Source organism: Ceratotherium simum, chromosome 6 (assembly GCF_057802395.1).
Source record: "Ceratotherium simum simum isolate JZ-2026a chromosome 6, ASM5780239v1, whole genome shotgun sequence".
NCBI classification, from domain to species: Eukaryota; Metazoa; Chordata; class Mammalia; order Perissodactyla; family Rhinocerotidae; genus Ceratotherium; species Ceratotherium simum.
In genome coordinates this window covers 12,164,426-12,186,451 of record NC_141905.1, presented here as the reverse complement: position 1 = coordinate 12,186,451, position 22,026 = coordinate 12,164,426, and the positions used below count along the sequence as shown (strand labels likewise).

At 39.0% G+C, this 22,026-nt stretch overlaps 1 protein-coding gene across 6 annotated transcripts in view; it reads right to left on the bottom strand.

Moving 5' to 3' along the window:
* Nucleotides 1–22,026, bottom strand: part of LOC147916768 (uncharacterized) — a 65,336-nt gene that overhangs the window by 18,278 nt on the left and 25,032 nt on the right. Inside the window, exons 1-5 of one of the 6 annotated variants that reach the window (XM_087431893.1) lie at nt 18,325–18,378; nt 17,315–18,167; nt 16,182–16,238; nt 997–1,123; nt 350–445 (exon numbers count right to left, since the gene is read on the bottom strand). In XM_087431893.1, the coding sequence (XP_087288019.1) occupies nt 350–445; nt 997–1,123; nt 16,182–16,196 (238 nt within the window). In that variant the 5' untranslated portion in view covers nt 16,197–16,238; nt 17,315–18,167; nt 18,325–18,378. Of the gene's footprint in view, nt 1–349; nt 446–996; nt 1,124–16,181; nt 16,239–17,314; nt 18,278–18,324; nt 18,379–18,700; nt 18,720–22,026 lie in introns of those variants that run through there. The other 5 variants (XM_087431897.1, XM_087431892.1, XM_087431894.1 and 2 more) reach the window with 5 other exon arrangements.

The window sequence follows — 22,026 nt, the reverse complement described above, 5'->3', positions numbered from 1 at the left end:
GCTGAAAAATGCTCTATATGTTCATCTTGATGATAGATACATGGGTGCATACATATACATTATTTTATTTAGTTACACACTTAAGATCTGTACACTTAACTCTATATAACTTATACCCCCCCCAACCCCCCCAAAAAAGGAAACCGTTTCTGTATGAGAGTGACACTGGGAGATACTGGGTAATTCAGTGACATTGGATATTTGACCCATGTCAACACTCTACTTCCAAAGGTTTGGAGCCTCTAAAAAGTGATTCTTGAAGACCATTTCTATGGTTTCAATCTCTAAACTAACTCTTTGTGACCTGATTTCCTCCTAAACTCCACCTGGCTCACACTCACTAACTCACCTGGGTCACTCTGGCTTGGAAACTCTTCCTCTAATATCCAAGGCTCCTCTCCTTGCTCCAACTTGAGGATCACTTCTGGTTTAGGGGTGCAATGCCCTGTGAATGAGAACTGTATGACTTGGGACACACCGGATGAGTTTCAGGGCCTCTGAAGGAGGAGGACAGCACACCTCAAAGAGTGTACAATAAGAAAAGCTCATTTACCCCTCCTCTGGGGCAGAGGAAAACATTCTTTCTGGCACCCAAAAGGGACAAACTGTCCTTGACCTCCAAATCCCAAACCTAAACATTACTATATTCTACAAAAATTCCACAAGTTTCTGTAAATAAAAAAAGGACACACAGGGGCTGGCTCCGTGGCATAATGGTTAAGTTCAATGCCTCTACTTCAGCAGCCCGGAGTTCGCAGGTTTGGATCCCAGGCATGGACCTACACCACTCATCACCCACGCTGTGGCAGCAACCCACATATAAAGTAGAGGAAGACTGGCACAGATGTTAGCTCAGGGCTGATCTTCCTCAAGAAAAAAACAAGGAAGACTTACAACAGATGTTAGCTCAAGGCTAATCTTCCTCAGCAAAAAAAAAAAAAAAAAAAAAAAGGACACACATACTGGGGGTCTACATAGGAAACAAGGGCTACCTACCCACTGAGACGAGGTGGCTGTAGTTCTCCAGCATCACATCCCTGTACAGGCTCCTCTGAGCAGGGTCCAGGTGCTGCCACTCCTCCTGAGTGAAGCCCACAGTCACATCCCTGAATGACAATGATCCCTGGAAAAGCACATTTCTGCTCAGTCTGAAGTGGTCAGATTCAGAAACGTGTTTAAAGACTAATTCTTACCATTTTTACTGTTGAAAATTGACCGGAAAATGTTACAAAGGACCTCTACAATATAGCTTCTTTTGTGTTATATTTTGTAAGTAAAAAAGAAATCATAGTAGAAATACCTTTGGTGAATTAATTTATTACTTAATGCAAAAATATCTGAGTGCCCACATGTGCCTGAAACTGTCCTAGTTTATGAGAATCTCAAGTTGAATAAAGTACTCTGCCTAGTCTCAAAGAACTTATTGTCATAAGGGAACATACAGACACACCTACCACCGGACTTAAAGAACCCACACTATAAATATGTGCAACACAGACAGGGATCATAAAGGGATTCTGTGCAAGTTCATGTGAGTGCCAGAACCTTGGATTTCACTGAGCAGATAAAACTTTCAGTGCTTAAATATGAAAAGCAGTTTCTTCGCAAATATATGGGAAAACTGCAAGAAAAGTTAAGAAGACCTGAAAAAACATGTGGCAAGTCAATGGAACTGCGCAACAGGACAGGAGAGCAGGTCTGAACCTGTGATGAGATAAAGGCTGCAGAGGTAGGGGGGAGGGAGAGGGGGAGGGAACTAGGAAATATATTTGGCTTTAAGCCTGTTAGTGATCTCCAAATATTTAATCACTCAACTAATCAGTAAAATTCTTGAGCAACCACCAGTTTTATTTATATTTATCCATAAATTAAATAAAATACTGTCAATTCACATGAGAGCTTAATTTTGTTATTCTTCAGATACAAATGTAAATAGACAAGCTAATATTTTCTTCTCATGCCCTAAAGAAATGACAGTATTTTATACACACAAAATTATCTTCCACACTCCCTTGGGGCATAGCCTCCCTCCCTACCCCCAACCGCCACCTGTCCCAGGCCATTGCCGTGAATATGCGTAACAACGTTTCGGTCAACGACAGACCACATATGTGGCAGTGGGCCCATAAGATTAGTACCATACAGCCCAGATGTGCAGTAGCTGTACTATCTAGGTTTGTGTAAGTACATTCTACGACGTTCGCACAATGATGAAATCGCCTAAGAACGCATTTCTCAGAACGTATCCTCATCATCAAGCAACGCATGACTGTAACAGGAAGCCAAGGGTAAAATGGAAATACACACTTCAGTCCCAGTTACACAATCTAATTGTCACTAAGGAAGCAATACTCCCAAAGTAGGGTGGAGACTGTGCTGGACAGCAATATTGGAGCTAGATCACCTATATTAAGGGGGCAGTGGGGGAGATACAAAACAAGGAACCCATTAAGCAAAGGAAGAGAGGAAGAGTTACTCCCAGAGGGTCTGCATGAGCAGCCCTGGAGGTTCTGGAAACCTCTGTCAAGTCAGGGAAAAGGAGGAAGAACAGAATAGATGTAGAGTAGCAATGAAAGAGATGCTAGACATACAGCACTCTAAATGTCTTCAGAACACGCAAGTGGAAATGTCCACTTGAAGGCTGGATAGATGACTCTGGAGTTCAGGAGAGAGATATAGCAGGAAAATAAGGATTTGGGTAAAAATAGCAATTCTCTGTCACTGGGGTCACCAGAGTGTATCAGACACTCAGAGAGGAGACAAAGATTGAGGAAAGAAAAACACCAGCATAGAATTTGAGGGAACACCAATATTTAAGTGGCTGGCAGAAAAAAGAAAAATAGGCTATGAAGGCTGAGAGGGATTATTTATTTATTTATTTATTTTTTGCTGAGGAAGATTCACCCTCATCTTCTCTTTTTGCTTGAGGAAGATTAGCCCTGAGCTAACATCTATTGCCAATCTTCCTGTACTTTTTTTTTTTTTTTTGGTATGTGGGTCACCACCACAACATGGCCACTGACAAGCAGCATAGGTCCACGCCTGGGAACCAAACCCAGGCCGCTGAAGAGGTGCATGCCGAACTTAACCACTAGGCCATGGGGCCAGCACCGAGAAGGGATTTTTTGAAACGTGAAAACAGAACTAGATGACGAGAATAACGGAAAACAGTAAAGGAGATAGTTTCACAAATAACTGACACTTCCCATTAAAGATGGTGGACTTAAAACAAACGTCTACCTCTGATGCCTCCAACAATATGAGTAGAAGAAACATAAAATGAACAATAAATGTGCAGACAACAGTAGAATACACCAAAGAAGACAATTTTATATAACTTCTGGAAAATATCAGTAGACAGTATCACACAAGAGAAACTAGAATCTTGGTACCTGCAACTTATACAAGTACAGAAGTGGGCAGAAGAGGGGGCTTGCAACTGTAGCCACAGACCTCCAAGCTCTGAGCCTTCCAACCAGGGCTAGGGGTCAGCATAGGTGGCAAAGTAACTTGCTGGCAAAATAACTGACTTCCAGGGCACCTTGGTGGCCCCCTACTCTGCAGACATCCAGTAGTCAGTGAAGACTAAAAATGATGAGTAGCCATTCTATATAAAGTCAGGGGCTTTTTTGTAAATCCAACTAAGACATATGACTCCCAAAACTTCAATCCTCCATGACAGCATGTATTTTCTTTAAAAAAAAAAAACCTGCTTAATGAAACAGACCTTAGTGCTCTAATCTCAGGATATAGCATTCTCCATTTCAGAAGCTGAAGGGGGACCTCCTGCTGGCTTGCCTGTTTCCTTTCTGCCTGGCCTGAAGGAGGGTCCTCACATGTCCATCCGCCACCCATTCACCTACAGAACCCTCTGGTGAGTGAGTGGTAAGACACATCCATTTCTGCATCCATATCTACCAACTCAACTTGCCACAGCTACCTGTGCTTCTCAAACTATAGACTTTCATGGAGAAACATGAAAGGAAAACGAAGACTTCCCAAACAGCTGGGGAAAACCAAAGCATAAAAAGTAAGCCACAAGAATGAACAGAATGATTGAACAGTAAGGGGGAAAGAGCACAAAAAATAGAGGAAAATTTTAAAATATTCTAAATAGAATCCTCAAAGATATTCAAGACAATACTGCTTCCATTTCATAAAGTGAGCATAGCTGGCTAAAAGAATCCATTAGAGAGAAAAAGAGAGTACTCAAATTAAATTTTCACATTTGCTTAATTGTGAAAACATAAAACAAATGCTTTCAAAATGCTATTAGAAAACAAATTGGATATAGAATACAAAATTGTACAAATTTCTCATAACAAAGTAAAAATCAGAGAAATAATGAAGAAGAGTTTATAAAATATGGAGAAATCCCGGAGATAAAAACCATTCTAAAAGAAATTGCAGGACATATCACATAGGATAGAAGAGAAGAAAAAAAGAAATAATACGTCCCTGAAGAGATACATGAATCTTCAGATCTAAAAGACACACTGAATGCCAAGGAGGATTTCTGGAAAAAAAGTAAAAATGTGTAGCTCAACCTGATGAAATTTCTGAAATCCAAGTAAAAATTCTCAAACTTCTCTGAAAGCAAACAAGCAATGATTGGCTACTAAATTGGGTGTTCTGAGATTCAATTTCCAACGTGGAAGGGGTTTTCCCCCACACCAACAATTCACCAGCAGGGTGTCCAAGAATTCTACTCAATTCTGACACTAGCTACCTGGAGATAGCATCAGAATCTAAAGGTTAAGCGTTCAGTCCTACAATACTGTCCCCACCACCACTTCAGACACCAGTCACAAGTCCAAGTTGTTACCTGTGCTTCTGACCAACTGGCTATAAATCAGAGGTTCCCATGACCCCCTCTTTCCTTAGGTTCAATTAATTTGCTAGATTGGCTCACCCAACTCAGAGAAACATTTTACTTCCTAGATCACCAATTTATTATAAAAGGACATGATAAAGCATACAGATGAACATCCAGATGAAAGAAATGTGTAGGGCAAGGTATGGGAAAGGGTGCGGAGCTTGCAGGCCTTTTCCAGATGTGCCACTCTCCCCGCACCTCCACGTGTTCACTAACCTGGAAGCTCTACAAATCCTGTCCTTTTGGGTTTTTATGGAGGCTTCATTACATAGGCATGATTGATTAATCCTCCAGCCCTTCTCCCCTCCCCAGAGTTCAGGGGGTGGGACTGAAAGTTCCAGCCCTCTGATCACATGGCTGCCTCCACTGGTAACCAGCCCCCATCCTTAGGTGTTTTCTAAAAGTCACCTTATTAACATAATAAGAGACACTTTTATCACTCTCAATGTTTAGGAAATTCCAAGGGTTTTGGGAGCTGTGAGCCAGGAACCATAAACAAAGAGCAAATAATACATACCAGAAATATATTTTGGTCATCTGAATGACCAAATATACATTTCTCTTATAAATCACAATATCACAGCTACAAAGAAATGAGAATCAAACTGACACTTGATTCATCCTCAGCAAAAATAAATAATAGAAGAAAATGGAGAGGGAGAGAGATAGCCACAATTTTCTGAGGGCAGTAGCTTTTTATCACCCAGAATTATATATCCAGGCAAATAATCATTCATACAACAAAGCAAAATAAACATATGAACCCATTTTTCAAAACATTCCAGAATGCACTCTGTCAAAAGAGTAGAACCCAAGGAAGAGGAATACAGTAGTTCCCCCCTTATTCATGGGGAATACGTTTCAAGACCCCCAGTGGGTGCCTGAAACCACAGATAATGCTAAACCCTACATATACTATGTTTTTTCCTATATGTACATACCTATGGTCAAGTTTAACTCACAAATTAGCCACAGTAAGAGATTAACAATGACTAATAATAAAATAGAATTATAACAATATACTATAATAAAAGTCACAAAAGTCACATCTTTTGTTATATACTATAACAAAAGATCTTAGCAATCTCAACGTACGATTTTTTTCTTTCCTCATTAAGTTGAGAACTTTCACCTTTTCACTTAAAGGAAGCATTTTATAGCTTCTCCTTGGCATGTCCGAACTGCCAGCATCCCTACTCTTGTGCTTTGAGGCCATCATGAAGTAAAATAAAGGTTACCTGAACACAAGCACTGCGATACCACGACAGTCGATCTGATAACTGAGACAGCTACTAAATGACTAACGGGCAGGTAGCATATACAGTGTGGATATGCTGGACAGAGGGATGATTCACGTCCCTGGTGGGACAAAGTGGGATGATGCAAGATTTCATCAAGCTACTCAGAATAGCACACAATTTAAAACTTATGGATTGTTTATTTCTGGAATTTTCCATTTAATATTTTTGCACCACAGCTGACCATGGATAACTGAAACTGCAGAAAGCTAAATGGCGTATAAAGGGGGACTACTGTACATGACATGTAAGAAATAACTGAGAATGTAAGAGATCAGCATTAACTAGTTTCTGGTAAAGTTGGAAAAGACAGCTACTAGAGTTATAAATGGAAGGGAAGTGGTTCTGTGATTTAGTGAACAGGTGGCATAAGACTGTCAACTTTCTGAGAGAGTACATGTACCTTAAGCCTCCCTCCATAATGACTATGGACACTGCCACATGCTGAGGACTCAGAGATGGAGATGTCCTGAAATAAGGAAAGTGGCATTGCTCCACCAATCAATTAAGAATCTGCAGCTGTAAAGACAGGTTCTCAAACAGGCAACCTAAAATGAGATGATAAAATCTGCAATAAAAGACAAAGAACATCCAGCTCCTCTTTTTCAGCAGTCTGCAACAAACAGCAAAAGGAACTTCAAACTACTTTCTCCAAAGAGCTCTGGCATTTCATAATCTTCCTGAGACATGAGCAGGTGACTTAAGGGAGGACAAACAGCTTGCAGTGGACTCAAACTCAGGTAAAATGTCTCAACTATTTAAAATGTTCCTTTGAATAAATCATTCCATCTACCTTCCGCATATAAACCTTTATTCACTGGCATTCATCGGCTCTAAAATTACATAAAAGTGTAAGCTAACTCTGAAAGCTGTTGAAATTACATGAGCTAATAAACAGATGACACTTAAAGGGCCTCACACACGGCCATTCTTAAACTACAGCTCTTCTACAGCTCAGGAACTACTATTTTCACAAAGTACCTTTCCTACTGGGACAACAAAATAACCTGAACACTTACAGTCAAGCCTAATCATTAGCACTTCAATTATTAAGAATAAAAAATAGTATTACTAAGATGATTTCTATAAAACACAGGATATGGCGGAGAGGAATAAACACTTGCAAAAAAATCCACATTTTGTTTATCATTTTGCAATATATACAAACATCAAATCATTATGTTGTACACTTGAAACTAATATAATAACTAATATAATGTTTTATGTCAATTATACTTCAATAAAAAAACATATCTTGTTTATAGGCTGCTACAGACAACAAAAATTTGATGTTAATACAGAAATACATACATTTAAAATTGTGTCAAGAAAATCAATTAGAGAATACCAAACTTCCAAACTACCAGAAAAACAAGAGAAGAAAAGTCTTCAATTAGGAAAAGTCATAAAAGAAAAAATTAAGCAACAGCAATGAAACCAAATAATTAGTGAAGTGACATCAGCAAAACGGTAGAGTAGGCAGCACCAAATGCTCATCCTTCCATAGAAATATCAAAAAACAAGCAGAAACAGTCAGAACCAACTTTGTCAAACTCTAGAAAACAGTCAAAGGTTTACAGCAACTGAGCAAACACCAAATCAACAAAAAGGCAACTTAAAAACAGTAGGAAAGTTTTGTGGCATGTCTATTTGCTGTTACACACTCCCTCCCTGGCTTGGTGGCAGTCTTAAAGATGGCAGCCCATGTTCCCATGTGGGACCCTGGTCCCTTTTCCTGAGGCTTGCAGATCTTATTCACAAATTATTGTGTTTGTTCTAATCTGTCTGGAGCTGGAGACTGATGCAAAGCACATACTTCTGTTTCATATAAATCAGAACACACTCAAAGCAGAAAAGCAGTGGGCATTGCTCAAAAATACTTCAAGGCAAAATAAAAACCCATAGCTATCTGGGGCAAAAGATTATAGTAGAGACATACAATAGATTGCCTGGGGAAAAAAGTTGAGGAGAGTTTCTCGGGAAATTAGAGTAATCGAAAGTACCTGCGTACACTGGGGAATTTAGAAAGCCATACACACACCCAGGACAAGAGCATGCCTGGAAAAGACCTCAAAAGATCCTAAGTTTTCACCTCTGGCTAATCTCAATACTCAGTGAGAGGAGGATGTGAAAGCTAACGCAGAGCTGTACATAAACACACTAAGTCCCAAAGAAGTGCTCCAGCACAAAGCCAATTTGCAAAGACTGGGAAAAGTGGGAGTTTGGGTGTTTTTTTTTGTTTTATCCTAGTCTTCAAGTAAAAGACTGTCAAAACACTAACTGAACACAAGCTAAAAGAAGAGAGAATTCAGTGACCACACATGACAAGAAATACAGCTTTCCAAAAACACAGTTTGGAAAAGTCATAAAAACAAATGGATAAATACAGCCTTCAACAATCAAGAGCTCAAGCCACCCCTGGTGGTCTAGTGATTAAGATTTAGCGCTCTCACTGCCACGGCCCAGGTTTGTTTGCCAGTCATGGAACCACATCACCCATCTGTCAGCTGTCATACTGTGGCAGTAGCTCACATAGAGAACTAAAAACTAATGACTAGGATACACAACCATGCACTGAAGCTAAAAAAAAAAAGAAATCAAGAACAGCAAAGCGTGGAGAAGGGCAAGAAAGTTTCTTGTTACTTGGTAACAAACTTCCAAAGACTTGTTTCTCATTTGTTACTTGTTTCTAAAGTAACAACATTATAATATAGTAACAACATTATAATATACAAAAGTCCAGTTTCAACAACAACAAAAAATCACAAAACATACAAAGAAACAGGAAAGTATGGCCCAATCAAAGGAAAAATATACATTGAAAGAAATGTCCCTGGAGAAGAACAGACATTGAACTTTCTAAACAAAGACTTTAAATCAACTGTATCAAATATGCTCAAAAAGCTAAAGAAAACCATATAACAAAAAACTAAATGAAAACAGGAAAATAATTTATGAACCAAATAAGAATATTAATAAAGAGACAGAAACTATAAAAAAGAAACAAATAGAAATTCTGGAATTGAAAAGTATAATAACTGAAATGAAAAATTCACTAGAGGGGTTTAACAGAAGATTTAAGCATGCAGAAAAGAATCAGCTAACTTCAAATTAGGACAATTGAAATTATAAAGTCTGAGGGGCAAATTAAAAAAGAATGACGTAAACAGAACCTAAGGGACCTATAGGACACCATCAAACAGACCAACACAAATATTATGCAAATTGTAGAAGAATGAGAGAGAGAGAGATGGGTAGAAAGAATATTTGCAGAAATAAAGGCCCAAAACTTCCCAAATTTGATGAAAGACATGAATCTACACATCCAAGAAACTCTGTGAACACCAAATAGGATAATCTCAAATACATCCATTGAAACATATTATAATCAAACTGTAGAAAGAAAAAGACAAAGAGAGAATCTTGAAAGCAGCAACAGAAAAGCAACTCATCAAACACAAAGATCCTCAGTAAGATTAGCAGCAGTTTCTCAGAAGGAACCTCGGAAGTCAGAAGGCACTGGGCTGATATATTCAAAGTGCTGGAAAAAAACCCTGTCAACTGAGAATTCTATACCCAGAAAAAATGTCTTTAAAAATTAGGGCATTTTCAGATAAATATAAGCCGAGGGTTACCACCAGCCCTACCTTGCAAGAAATGCTAAAGGGAGTCCTTCAGGTTGAAATGTGACTCATCACATACAAGGAATCCTTCATAAGATTAAAAGCCAATTTTTCACTAGAAACCACGGATGCCAGAAAGCAGTGGTATGACATCTTTAAACTGTTAAAATAAAAAACCATCAACCAAAAAATCTATTTCCAGTGAACTATCCTTCAAAAATGGAGAAATTAAGACATTCCCAGATAAACAAGTCTTAGGAAGTTTGTTACCAGTAGACCTGCCCTATAAGAAACGCAAAAGAGAGGTCCTCAGGTTGATATGAGACAGCAACTCAAAGCCAAAAAAGAAATACAGATCTCCAGTAAAGGTAACTATATAGGTAAATATAAAAGCCAGTATTATTGTATTTTTGGTTTGTAACTTGACTTTTGTTTTTCCTACACAGTTTAAAAGACAAATGCATAAGAAATAATTATAAGTCTACGTTATTGGACACAAAATTTATGAAGGCGCAATTTGGGAAAGTAACAACATGGAGTGGAGAAACAAAGCAGTACAGGAGCACAGTTTTTGCATGTTATTGATACTACACTGGTATCAATTCAAATTAGATTGTCATAAATTTCAGTGTTAACCGTAAAAGGGACAAAAATGGTATAAGACACACAGAAAAGAAATAAAAGTCTTTTTATTAGACTTACTAAACAACTGCAGAAGTCTTCCCTTATGAATAATTACTTTAAATGTAGATGGATTAAAATTACCAATCAAAAGGCAGAGATTGGCAGACTGGATAAAAAAAACATGATCCAACTACATGCTGTCTAAAAGAGAATCATTTTTGATCCAAAGGCAGAGTAAGCTGAAAGTAAAAGGATGGAAAAAGATATCCATGCAAGTAGCAACCAAAAGAGCACTGGAGAGCTACACTAATATCAGAAAAAAATACACATTAAGTCAAAAACTGTTAAAAGAGACAAAGAAAGACATTACATATATGGAAAATGGTTAATTCATGAAGAAAATGGATCAATCAAAATCATATACTGACCAAAGAGGACAGAAACAAAATATACGGGGCAAACATTGACAGATTAGAACGGAGAAATAGGGAATTCTACAATAATAGATGGAGACTTCACTACTCCACTTCAATTAATAATAGAACATCTAGATAAAAGATCAACAATAAAATAGAGTACTTAAAGAACACCATAAAGCAACCAGACATAAGAAAAGTATGTATAACATTCCACCTACTAATAGCAGAATATACATTCTTCCCAGGTGCACAAGAAACACTGCAAAGGACAGACCATAGGTTCAACCACAAAACAAGTCTCAATACACTTAAAAAGACTGAAATCATCATACGTACCTTGTCTGACCATAATAAAATGAAGCTAGAAATCAATAATAAAGTGAAAACTGGAAAATTTTAAAATATGTGGATATTAAACAATATAATCTTAAACAACCAATAGGTCAAAGAAGAAATCACAAAGAAAATTAGGAAATACTTAGACACAAAAGAAAAAGAAAATACAACATATCAGAACTTACGGGATACAGCCAAAGGCATGCTCATAGGAAAATTTATAGTAGTGAATGCCTATATTAACAACGAAGGATGATCTCAAATCAACAGCATTACTTTACACCTTCAAGAACTATAAAAAAAGGAGCAAATGAAACCCAAAACTAGCAAAAAGAAGGAAATAAATATTAGAGCAAAGATAAATGAACAGAGAATAGAAAACCACAGACAGAGTAAATCCCAAAGTTGATTCATTAAATAAAAACACAAAATTAATAAGCCTTTAGCTATACTGACTAAGAAAAAGAGAGAAGCCACAAGGAACTAAAACCAGAAATGAAAGTGGGAACATTACAGGAAGAAAAGAAGACTATAAAAGAATGCTACAAACAATTATAAACCAATAAACTAGATAACTAGATGAAATGGATGAATTCCTAGAAAAATGCAAATTATCAAAACTGACTTAAGAAGAAATACAAAATCTCAACAGACATATAACAAGTAAAGAGATGAGATCAGTAATGAAGAATTTCCCAAAGAAGAAAAGTCCAGGATAAGATGGCTTCATTGGTGAATTCTAACACCAACTCTTCTCAAATTCTTCCAAAAAATAGAAGAGGAGGGAATACTTCCTAACTTATTCTATGAGGCCAGCATTATCTTGATACCAAAGCAAGATAAAGACTTCACAAGAAAATTATAAACCAACATCCCTTAAGAATATAGGGGCAGAAATCCTCAATAAAATACTAGCAAACCAAATTAAGTAGTATACTAAAAGGATTATATACCATGACCAAGCGGGATGTATCGCAGGAATACAAAGGTGGTTCAACATAAGAAAATCAATCAGTGTAATACACCAAACCAGCAGAACAAATGAAAAAGCACCACATGATCATCTCAACAGATGCACGAAAAAAATGACAAAATCCAACACCATGTGATGATAAAAACACTAAGAAAATAAAGAACAGAGGCAAACTTGCTCAACATGATAAAGGGCATATATGAAAAACCTACAGCTAACATACTGAATGGTGAAAGACTGAAAGCTTCCTCACTAAGATCAGGAACAAGACAAGGATGCTCACTTTTACCACTGCTATTCAACACTGTACTAAAAGTTCTAGCCAGAGAAATTAGGCAAAAAAAAGAAACAAAAGACACCCAAACTTGAAAAGCAGGAGTAAAGCTATCTCTATTTGCATACGATATTATCCTATATATAGAAAATCCCAAAGAATCCAAAAAAAGCTACAAGAGCCAATAAATGAATTCACCAAAGTTGCAGAGTACAAAATCAACACACAATGATCAGGTTTTTTCTACACTAGCAATGAAATCTGAAAAGGAAATTAAGAAAACAATTCTATTTACAATACCATCCAGTAGAATAAAATACCTAGTAATAAATTGCATCAAGGATATACACAACTACAAAACATCACTAAAAGAAATTAAAGAAGACCTAAATGAATGGAAAGACATTCTTTGCCCGTGGATTGAAGGACCTTATATTGTTAAAATGGCAACACTACCCAAAGTGATCTGTAGATTCAATACAATCCCTATCAAAATTCCAACAGCCTTTTTTACAGAAATGGAAAAGCTGATCCCCAAAATTATAGAATTGCAAGCAGTCCTGAATAGCCCAAACAATATTAAACAAACAAACAAAAAGCACAAATTAGGAGGAGATGCACTTCCCCAATTTTAAAACCTACTACAAAGCTACAGTAATCAAAACAGTGTGGTACTGGCATTAAGAATAAACATGAAGACCAATGGAATAGTATAGAGTCCAGAAATAAACCTATACATCTACAGTCAACTGAATTTCAATAAGGGGACCGATACCATTCAATGGGGAAAGAATAGTCTGGTCCTGGGACAACTGGATATCCCAGGGAAAGAATGATATTGTACAACTATCTCAACACCATATTCAAAAATTAACTCAAAATTGATCTAAATATAAGAGGTAAAACCATAAACCTCTTAGAAAAACACCTAGGAGTAAATCTTCATCATCTTGGAGTTAGTAATGTATTCTTAGATATGATACCAAAAGCATAAGCAATAGAAGTAAAAATAGATAAACTGGACTTCATCAAAATTTAAAAATTCTGTGCACCAAAGGACCTTATCAAGAAAGAAAAAAGACTATCTCCACAATGAGTGAAAATATTTGCAAATCATGTATCTGACAAAGGTCTGATATCCAGAATATACACAGAACGCTTACAACTCAACAAAAAAGACAAACAGCTCAATTAAAATATGGGCAAAGAACTTGAACAGACATTTCTCCAAAGATTAAAAAAAATGGCCAACATGTGAAAAGATGCTCACCATTATTAGTCATTAGGCAAATGCATATCAAAATCACAATGAGGTACCACTTCACACACACTAGGATTGCTATAATCAAAAAATGGAAAATAAGTTTGTCAAAATTAGAGAATCTAGAACAGAAATCATACATTTCTGGTGGAAACGAAAAATGGTTCAAGATGCTGTGAAAAATAGCTTGGCTGCCCTCAAAAAGTTAAACACAGAATTGTTATATATACCAGCAATTCCACTCCCATATATATATATATATATATATATATCTATATCTCTCTCTATATATATCTCCAAAAGAACTGAAAACAAGAAGTACATGCACACACATGTTCATAGCAACACTATTCAAAATAGCCAAAAGATGGAAACAGTGCAAATGTTCATCAATGAATGAACAGATAAACAAACTGTAGTATTTACATACAGTGGAATATTATTTGGCCATAAAAAGGAATAATGTGAGAGAATTCTAGGAAGATGGTAGGGTACGAGCACCAGATATGTCTCCCCACATAGACAACAAGTGCACTGGCAGAATCTGTCTGATGTAAGATTTTGGAACTCTGGAGTCTGTTGAAGGCTTGCAACTTCCAGGGGAAGGCTTAGATGGCATACTTTGGTCAATTTCAGCTCATACCACAGTAGCAGCTACTGCACACAACTTGTGGGAGCTAGGGTGGCTAGAAAGGACCATGTCCTCCAAATATTGGGAATCTGCTCTGACCGCTGATTGATGCTTCTAACCACAGAGGTGCAAAAAGGCATGTAGCCATTGTTGTCGCACTTCTCCCCTCTGTTGCAAGCCCCTTTGTTTTTTGTTTTTCCCCTTTCAGGAACCAGACATTAAAGATTAGGACATTCAAAAACAATTGCATATACTGAGAATATTAGAAAGTGATTGTGCATACCCAAGGAAAGGCTCAGAAAAGACGTAAAAAGACATTTAGTTTGCATGTCAGGCTGATCCTTGGCATAGAGACAGCCTATAACAATCAAAAAACAAAAATGATCAACAAAAACAGTAAGAAAATACAGAAAATCCTGCAGAAGGGGAAGAATCTGATTTCTAGAGTTACCACATTATTAGATTCAAATGTCCAGTGTTCCACCAAAAAATCACACCAAAAAAATCACAAGGTGTACAAAGAAACAGGAAAGCATGGCCCATTCATGCTTTAACAGCACTATGCTCAATAGCCAAACATGGAATCACCCCAAATGCCCATCAATTGATGGATAAATAAAAGGTGGTATATACCTATAATGGAATATTATCCAGTCATAAAAAGGGATGAAGTAGTGATACATGCTACAAAGCATGGATGGGTCTTGAAAACATTACGCTAAAAGAAAGAAGCCACATACAAAAGGCCACATATTGTATGACTCCATTTATATGAGATATCGAGAATAGGAAAATCCATAAACAGAAAACAGAGAGATTGGTAGGAGCTGAGGGGAAGAGGGAGTAACTGCTTATTAAATTACGGTACTGCTTATTAAAGGTATGTGGTTTCCCCTTGGTGTGAGGAAAATATTCCGGAAATAGATGGTGATTATGGTTGCACGACATTGTGAATGTACCACATGCCACTGAATTCTACACTTTAAAATGATTAAAATGTGAATTTCATGTTATGTGTATTTTACCACAATTAAAAAAGAGTGGAATCCCTTGAGACACTGAAAAGATTTAGATTCTGCCCAGTCCCCAGGGCTGTCACAAAGCCTGCCTCATTCTACTAACCACCCTAGATCTACCCAGGCTTGTCCCTTCTTTGAACAACCATGAGTCCTAATGCTGGCTGAATTCATTTGAATTATTGAATCACATACTTTCTTTTGACATCTCAACTTTTCCCCTGTATTAGATAAGAATTATTCATTTTATTCCTACCACTTCTTTATGTAATTGCAGGATTGTCATTGGAAGGTTCACAATGTCACCTATGAAGCCTATCAAAAAACATTTTTATGTTCCAGTTTCACAACTCAATAAGATCACAAGATCCGCATTTACCTACATGGCATCTTTGCTGTACTACTGATGTTACTCTGTCGCAGAGGTCAGCAAACATTTTCGGCAAATGGCCACATAGTAAATATTTTAGGCTTGTGAGCCATACAGTCTCTGCCACAACCACTCAACCCTGCCCTTGTAATGTGAAAGAAGCCACAGTCATAAATGAATGAGCATGGCTGTGTCCCAATAAAACTTTACAGACACTTAAATTTGAATTTCATACAATTTTCACATCACACGATAGTACTCTTGATTAGTTTCCCAACCACCTAAAAATTCTTGAGTTTGTGGACCATAAAAAAGCAGGCAGCAGGCTGCATCTGGCCCATGGACTGTAATTTGCTGACTTCTGCTCTATATTTTCCCTGATGTTAACATATTTATTTCTACTATTTCATATGAGTGTATAGACATTTTATAAACCTCACATATCACTGTTAAACAAAACTGAATAAATGAACAACTCACCTGGGATGTGATCATTTCTACTGGTCCTGAAAGAGTCTAGAGAACTGTAGGGTACAGCTGAGAAAAGAAAAGAGCACAAGACGTCACTGCCAAAAAAGCTCCATATAGCCACTGGCAAAACACCTCTGACTCTGACGGGCCAGCCCAGTGGCGTATCAATTAAGTTCATGTGCTCTGCTTTGGCGGTCTGGGGTTCACCGGTTCGGATCCTGGGTGTGGACTGACTCACCCACTTATCAAGCTATGCTGAGGCAGTGTCCCACATAGAAGAGCTACAACTCTACAACTATAATACAGTGGGGCTTTGGGGAGAAAAAAGAAAAAGAGGAAGATTGGCAACAGATGTTAGCACAGGGCCAATCTGCCTTAAAAAAAAAACAAAATACCGGTGAATGGGAGATGCCTTGAGAAGGGGCAGAAAGGATAACAGTGAAGGGGGGAGCATCCCATGTCCACGCATGGCTCTGGTATGATTATGTAGTGCTTGCCAGTTTTCAAATATAAAAACATTTGTTTTCTACTTATTAACAATGCATGCTCTAACAGAAATATATAACAACACATTAAACTAATTAAGAAAATTAGGAAAAGCCAAGGAATGAAATATAATGCTTTCATTAAAACTGATGCTGAGCAAAAATACTCAGGTTGTAATGCTCATTATAAACCAGAGAATCCCAACAAGGTTCTTAAAAAAAGGCTGGGTGTTTTATGGGCTGTTCTTTTTTGGAAGGAAGAAAAGAATTTGCTCTAACTTGGTTTCAGATTCTCAAAAGTATCTTTTGAATTAAAAAACAAAACAAAACTGGTTTTGACTTATTTGTTGTCAAAGACAAGACCTGCCTGGGCCATCAAGAGACTCAACGTCTGCTCTTGATTCTGTCACAACAAAATCTGTGACCATAACCAGCACTTAACATTTTAAATCCACTTCCCGCCCTCCTCATCCCACCTCCATCTTTTAAGTAAAGCAGAAATAGACAAGACTTAAAGACCTTTCCTGCAGTACCAACTCTGATTCCATAGGATCAGGATGGAGGGGGCATCAGCATATCTCTAGTTGCGCTGCAGTGAGCGAGCAGTTGAGAATCTAGGAGTGGAGTAAAGACCGAAGGGATGAAGGAGGTACTTGCCTGTGGCTGGTAAGCTCTTCCTTCCCCAGGATGCCTTCACTACTTCCAAGCAGCAGTATTTTCTGTTCCTTTTGCCCTGCCCTCCTATCCCAGCTACAGCTTACATCTCTCCTGAATGTCAGCCCAAAGCTTCCACCATCACCCAGTCTGTGAGAGACTCTGGATACGACAGTGGTTCTAGCAGGAGGACCCGAATTTCTTCTGGCTGAGCAAGAGTCTTCGCTCCTTCCACCTCGCTCTGGATCTCTACTGAGATCTCAGGCCAACTGACGGACCGTGCTATGCGGGATTCCTGCTCCTGGAATCCCCTTTCTTACCTCACAAGAGCCTGCTTCATTCCAAGAAATCTACCTAAGTCACAATATTCATCCAAGATCTAAAGCTCTTGGATCTGGAGCTTCTGTAAATGCAAACTGTTGCTACTGAGGGTACAGGCAAGGCTGGAGGGTGTCAGCGAGACCTGGAAGCCTCCATTTATGTGCCAGATTCACAGTCTTTAGAAACAGGAATTCCCAAATCGAATGCCACCTTCACTTCAAAATTATTCCTTGAGGAGTTGGGGTCATGAAGCCGCTAAGTGCCGTGCCTGACTCACGCCCAGGTCTTACGCCGCGCGGAGAACGAGGGATGGAACCTATCCCTGCTCCGTTCGCCACTTGGGATTTCTATCCCCTCTCCAAGCCTGTTTCACCGTTAAAAGAGGGACGCGACACAGACCACAGGTGGCTGGAAGGATTAAGCGAGACCCCGAGTGGAAAAAAGGCATTCCCCCAGGGAAAGAAGTGCACATCCACGCAGCGCCGGGAGGACGGCTTCCGCGCGGTCTTACCCAGGCCTCCGACGACCCTTCACCCTGGGGATGAGAAAAGTAAGCTCACTGGGCAACAGCGCCGGGACGTGCTGGCTCTCATCGGGCGCCCAAAACCGAGCGAGATTCACGCCAGGCCAGGCGACAAAGCCTCTTCCTCCTCCCCCTGCCCCTCCCGCGCGGAGCCCCCAGGTCCACCCACCCCAACCCTCCAGGGCTCAACAGCCGCAGCCTCCTCGCCTGAGCCTTCGTCCTCAGCCGCTGGAGGCTCCGGGACCCTGTCCTCGCGAGACCGCCGCCGCCGAACGAGAACAGACCGGGGCGGGGGGCGGGGGGCGGGCGGGCGGAAGCACACATGCGCAAAAGGCCCGGAGCGGCTCCCGCGTCCTGCGGCAGAAAAGGCGCAGTACGTTTCCCGTAAGCCCTGGCGCCGCCTCACTTAGAAAAGGGTCTGAGATCTCGGGCATATTGGGTAGAATTGGCAGATTTAACAAATCAAGTACAAGCATGAGACGTACTTATACTACAATTTTATTCGTTGTTTATCTTAAGTAAATATAAGTATCTAAATTACATACCTCTTTCATTAATTATATTTCCCTTATGTACTCTCAACTGTGTTCAAGAGAGCCAGTGGGTTTCTGAATGCAAGAGAAATGAAGAATACTGAATGTCAACAAAAATCACAAAAATCCTTCAGTTAATTCAAACACTATAAAGGCTGAAGTAAGAGAACAATTTCATGACAATTACTTCATTGTGAATAGAACAGCAGCAGCTATTTGAACAGCAAGCATGCAGAATATGGGCAGGACAGCCAACACCTTCCATAGAATCATGCATGCTTGTTTCAACTTGGAATAAACATGTCTGCACCTTTATGCAAACATCCACCAAAATTTGTATTTGTATTACCTCCACCAAACCAGTGTAGAAGCATGGGGAAAATATTTATTTCTGCATTGTGATTGCTTGTACCCATGGCTATGCTGAAAAAAGGTGGGGCATTTAGATCATTCATAATCTCTGTGATCATAAGTGGAGCTATTATTTTTGTTGTCCTTGCAGTAGATTTCATCCTGGCACTTGAAATTTTGATTGCAACTTTGGAATCAGAAAATACTTCTGGCAGCAGAACATTCAAACAGTCATTTGAGCTGAAAGATTGATAGTGATATCCAGCGTGCAGAGTATATACAACTTCTGCTGCAATTACTATATCCCAATGTGAATTCCTCTTAATCAAAAATTTATTTTATCACTTTCTATAGTACTGAGGAAATACATCTCTTACACTTAGCTGATAGTATATGCTGGTTTAAATCTGCCTTACTACCGTTTTTGCATACTGCACAAAAGGCTTCAAAGGAAATTTTTCTTTGTTTAATAAATGTCCACTTTTCAGCAAATTCATCACAAAGTTTATACTTGCATTTTGGCATTTTTGGGTTGAAATATACACAAATAAAAATAGATAATAGCAACCACTGCAAAAATTGAGATGATTAAATTTGATAATCTCATGACTGCATTTGTGTGTCTGTCACTCACAAGTCTGAACTCATAACTAACCACAAACAAGGGTTGAACCACTGAAAGCATTGCAGACTCACAAACTAAAAATAAATTGAATAGTGTTGTGATGTAAGTGGACTGAGACTGCTCTCCTATAGAAGGCCTGCTTGTAAGGTTGGTATCTGGGAACATGGATTTTGAAAGGGTTTGGGAACTTGGATTTCTGAAGGATTCCTACCATTATAACTGATAAGGAGTGGCTCACTGTGGGGGCCAGCCCCTGTAGCCTAGTGGTTAAGTTCAGTGTGCTCTGCTTTGCGGGCCTGGGGTTCCATTCCCAGGTGCGGACCTATACCACTTGTCTGTCAGTGGCCGTGTTGTGATGGTGGCTCACATCCAAAAAGAGGAAGATTGGCAGTGGATGTTAGCTCAGGGAGAATATTCCTCAGCATAAAAATAAAAATAAAAAAGTGGCTCACTGTGTCTAAACTTTTTTATGCAAACAATATGGTTTCTGCTGAACACCTATTTTCCTTCTGAGAATCTGGAATTTTAGTATGTGCCAGGCAGAGGGTGCCCATAAAAACCTTGGGCACTGAGTCTCAAGCTTCCATGGTAGAAAACATTCCACATGTGCTATCACAATTTGTTGCTGGAGGAATTAAGCACGTCTTATGTGACTTCACTAGAGGAGGAGCTGGGAAGCTTATGCCTGGTGATGGTGTTCAAAATCAACATGCTCTGGATGTACTCACTGCCCAGCAAGGAGGAATGTGTGCAATCATTGGTGAAAAATGTTGCTTTTATGTGAATCAAACAGGGCAAGTAGTATCTAACTTAGGTCTATTAAAAAGAGAAGATTGACATTTTCCATCAGATAAACGAAGCTCACACATTTTATTGCACTGACTTATTTCCAGGATTGGGGGACTGATTTAATGAAGTGTGGGGAAATGTGCTCCTATTTGTTCTTTTCTGCCTGTTTATCCTCATTCTAATCTATGTTATTTTCTTTCTTTGCAGATTTCTTATCACTCGGATACTAACCTGATTCCTCTCTCCACAGTCACCAGCTCAGCTTTTAATACGTGAAACTTCTAGGGAGTTTCAGAGGAGGGAACTGATGGTGTTCCGGGAAGGCCACCCCAAGATGTGCCACTCTGGTATGTGAATTATTTCGAGCTAAAGACAATAAAGGCTCAGAAGACTCAGGAAGAACATTTGAGTTTCCCCTCCCAAACTCCTGAAGAATTTCACATAGAAGATCTGTTTCAGGAAGAAGCCACTACCATATGATGGCTGTAGTATAATGTAAAATAAGATGCTGCAATAGGAAAGTCAGGAAAGGCACCAAGCCCATCTTATCAAAAATTCTGTCTCCCCTCGGCCACATTCTCTAGGTGGCCCTGAAAAGAGTTGTCAGACAAACATTTGCATTTCTATCTCTATGTGAATTGTCTTCTGAAAAGAGTTGTCAGACAAACATTTGCATTTCCATCTCTATGTGAATTGTCTTCTCCTCCTCTGAAATCCCAAACCTCTACGCCCCCAACATCTTCCATGCCTTTAGCTAAAATACTTAAGCAAGCAGCTTAGATAGAATGACAAGTTGCTCAGTTTTGAGTTTCTCCCATGTATACATGTTATTAAACTTTGTTTGATTTTCTCCTGCTAACCTGCCTTTTTAATTATTTGGACAGCAATAAGAACCTTAAGGGAAAGGGCCGAGGGGAGATTCTCCCTCTTCCTCAACACTGGTTTCCTCTGGACATTGCCCCATGAGCCTTTCCCCTTGCTGATTTTGCTGGAATAGATCTTAACCATGAGGATGACTATATGCTGAGTCCTGTGAGACCTCCTAGCAAATCACTGAAACCAAGGATGGTCTTGGAGACCCCTGACACATTGACATCAGAAGTGGGATTAGCAAGAACAACCCTGACTCACTGAAATATGGCTAAATCATTGTTTTGTCAAAGAAAAACCGAAGCAACACACTAGTTAAAGCTGTAAAAACAGATTTTATTCAGAACTATTGCAAAAGGGGAAAAGAGATCTCAGTAGAGAACTGGGCTCAATTCCAAATACAGCAGGGGTAAGTAGAAATTTATAGTCAAGGAGCAGGGTAGGGGTGAATGGATAGAAACTACTAAGAGGAAACATAAGGTTAAGGGGAAATATGGCTAAACCAACCTAATAGGATTCTTGCTAAAGACAGGCCAGGGTGATCAGACATCACCAGGAGGATGGTGAAAGATGAGGAACTGATCAGATATCCAGACTGATCAGATATTGAGAGTGGGGGATTCTGGTTAAACTGACAGCTAAGAAGGCTATCCACATATTGGGAATCAGAAATTACTGGACTTGACATTTGGTCTCCAATCAC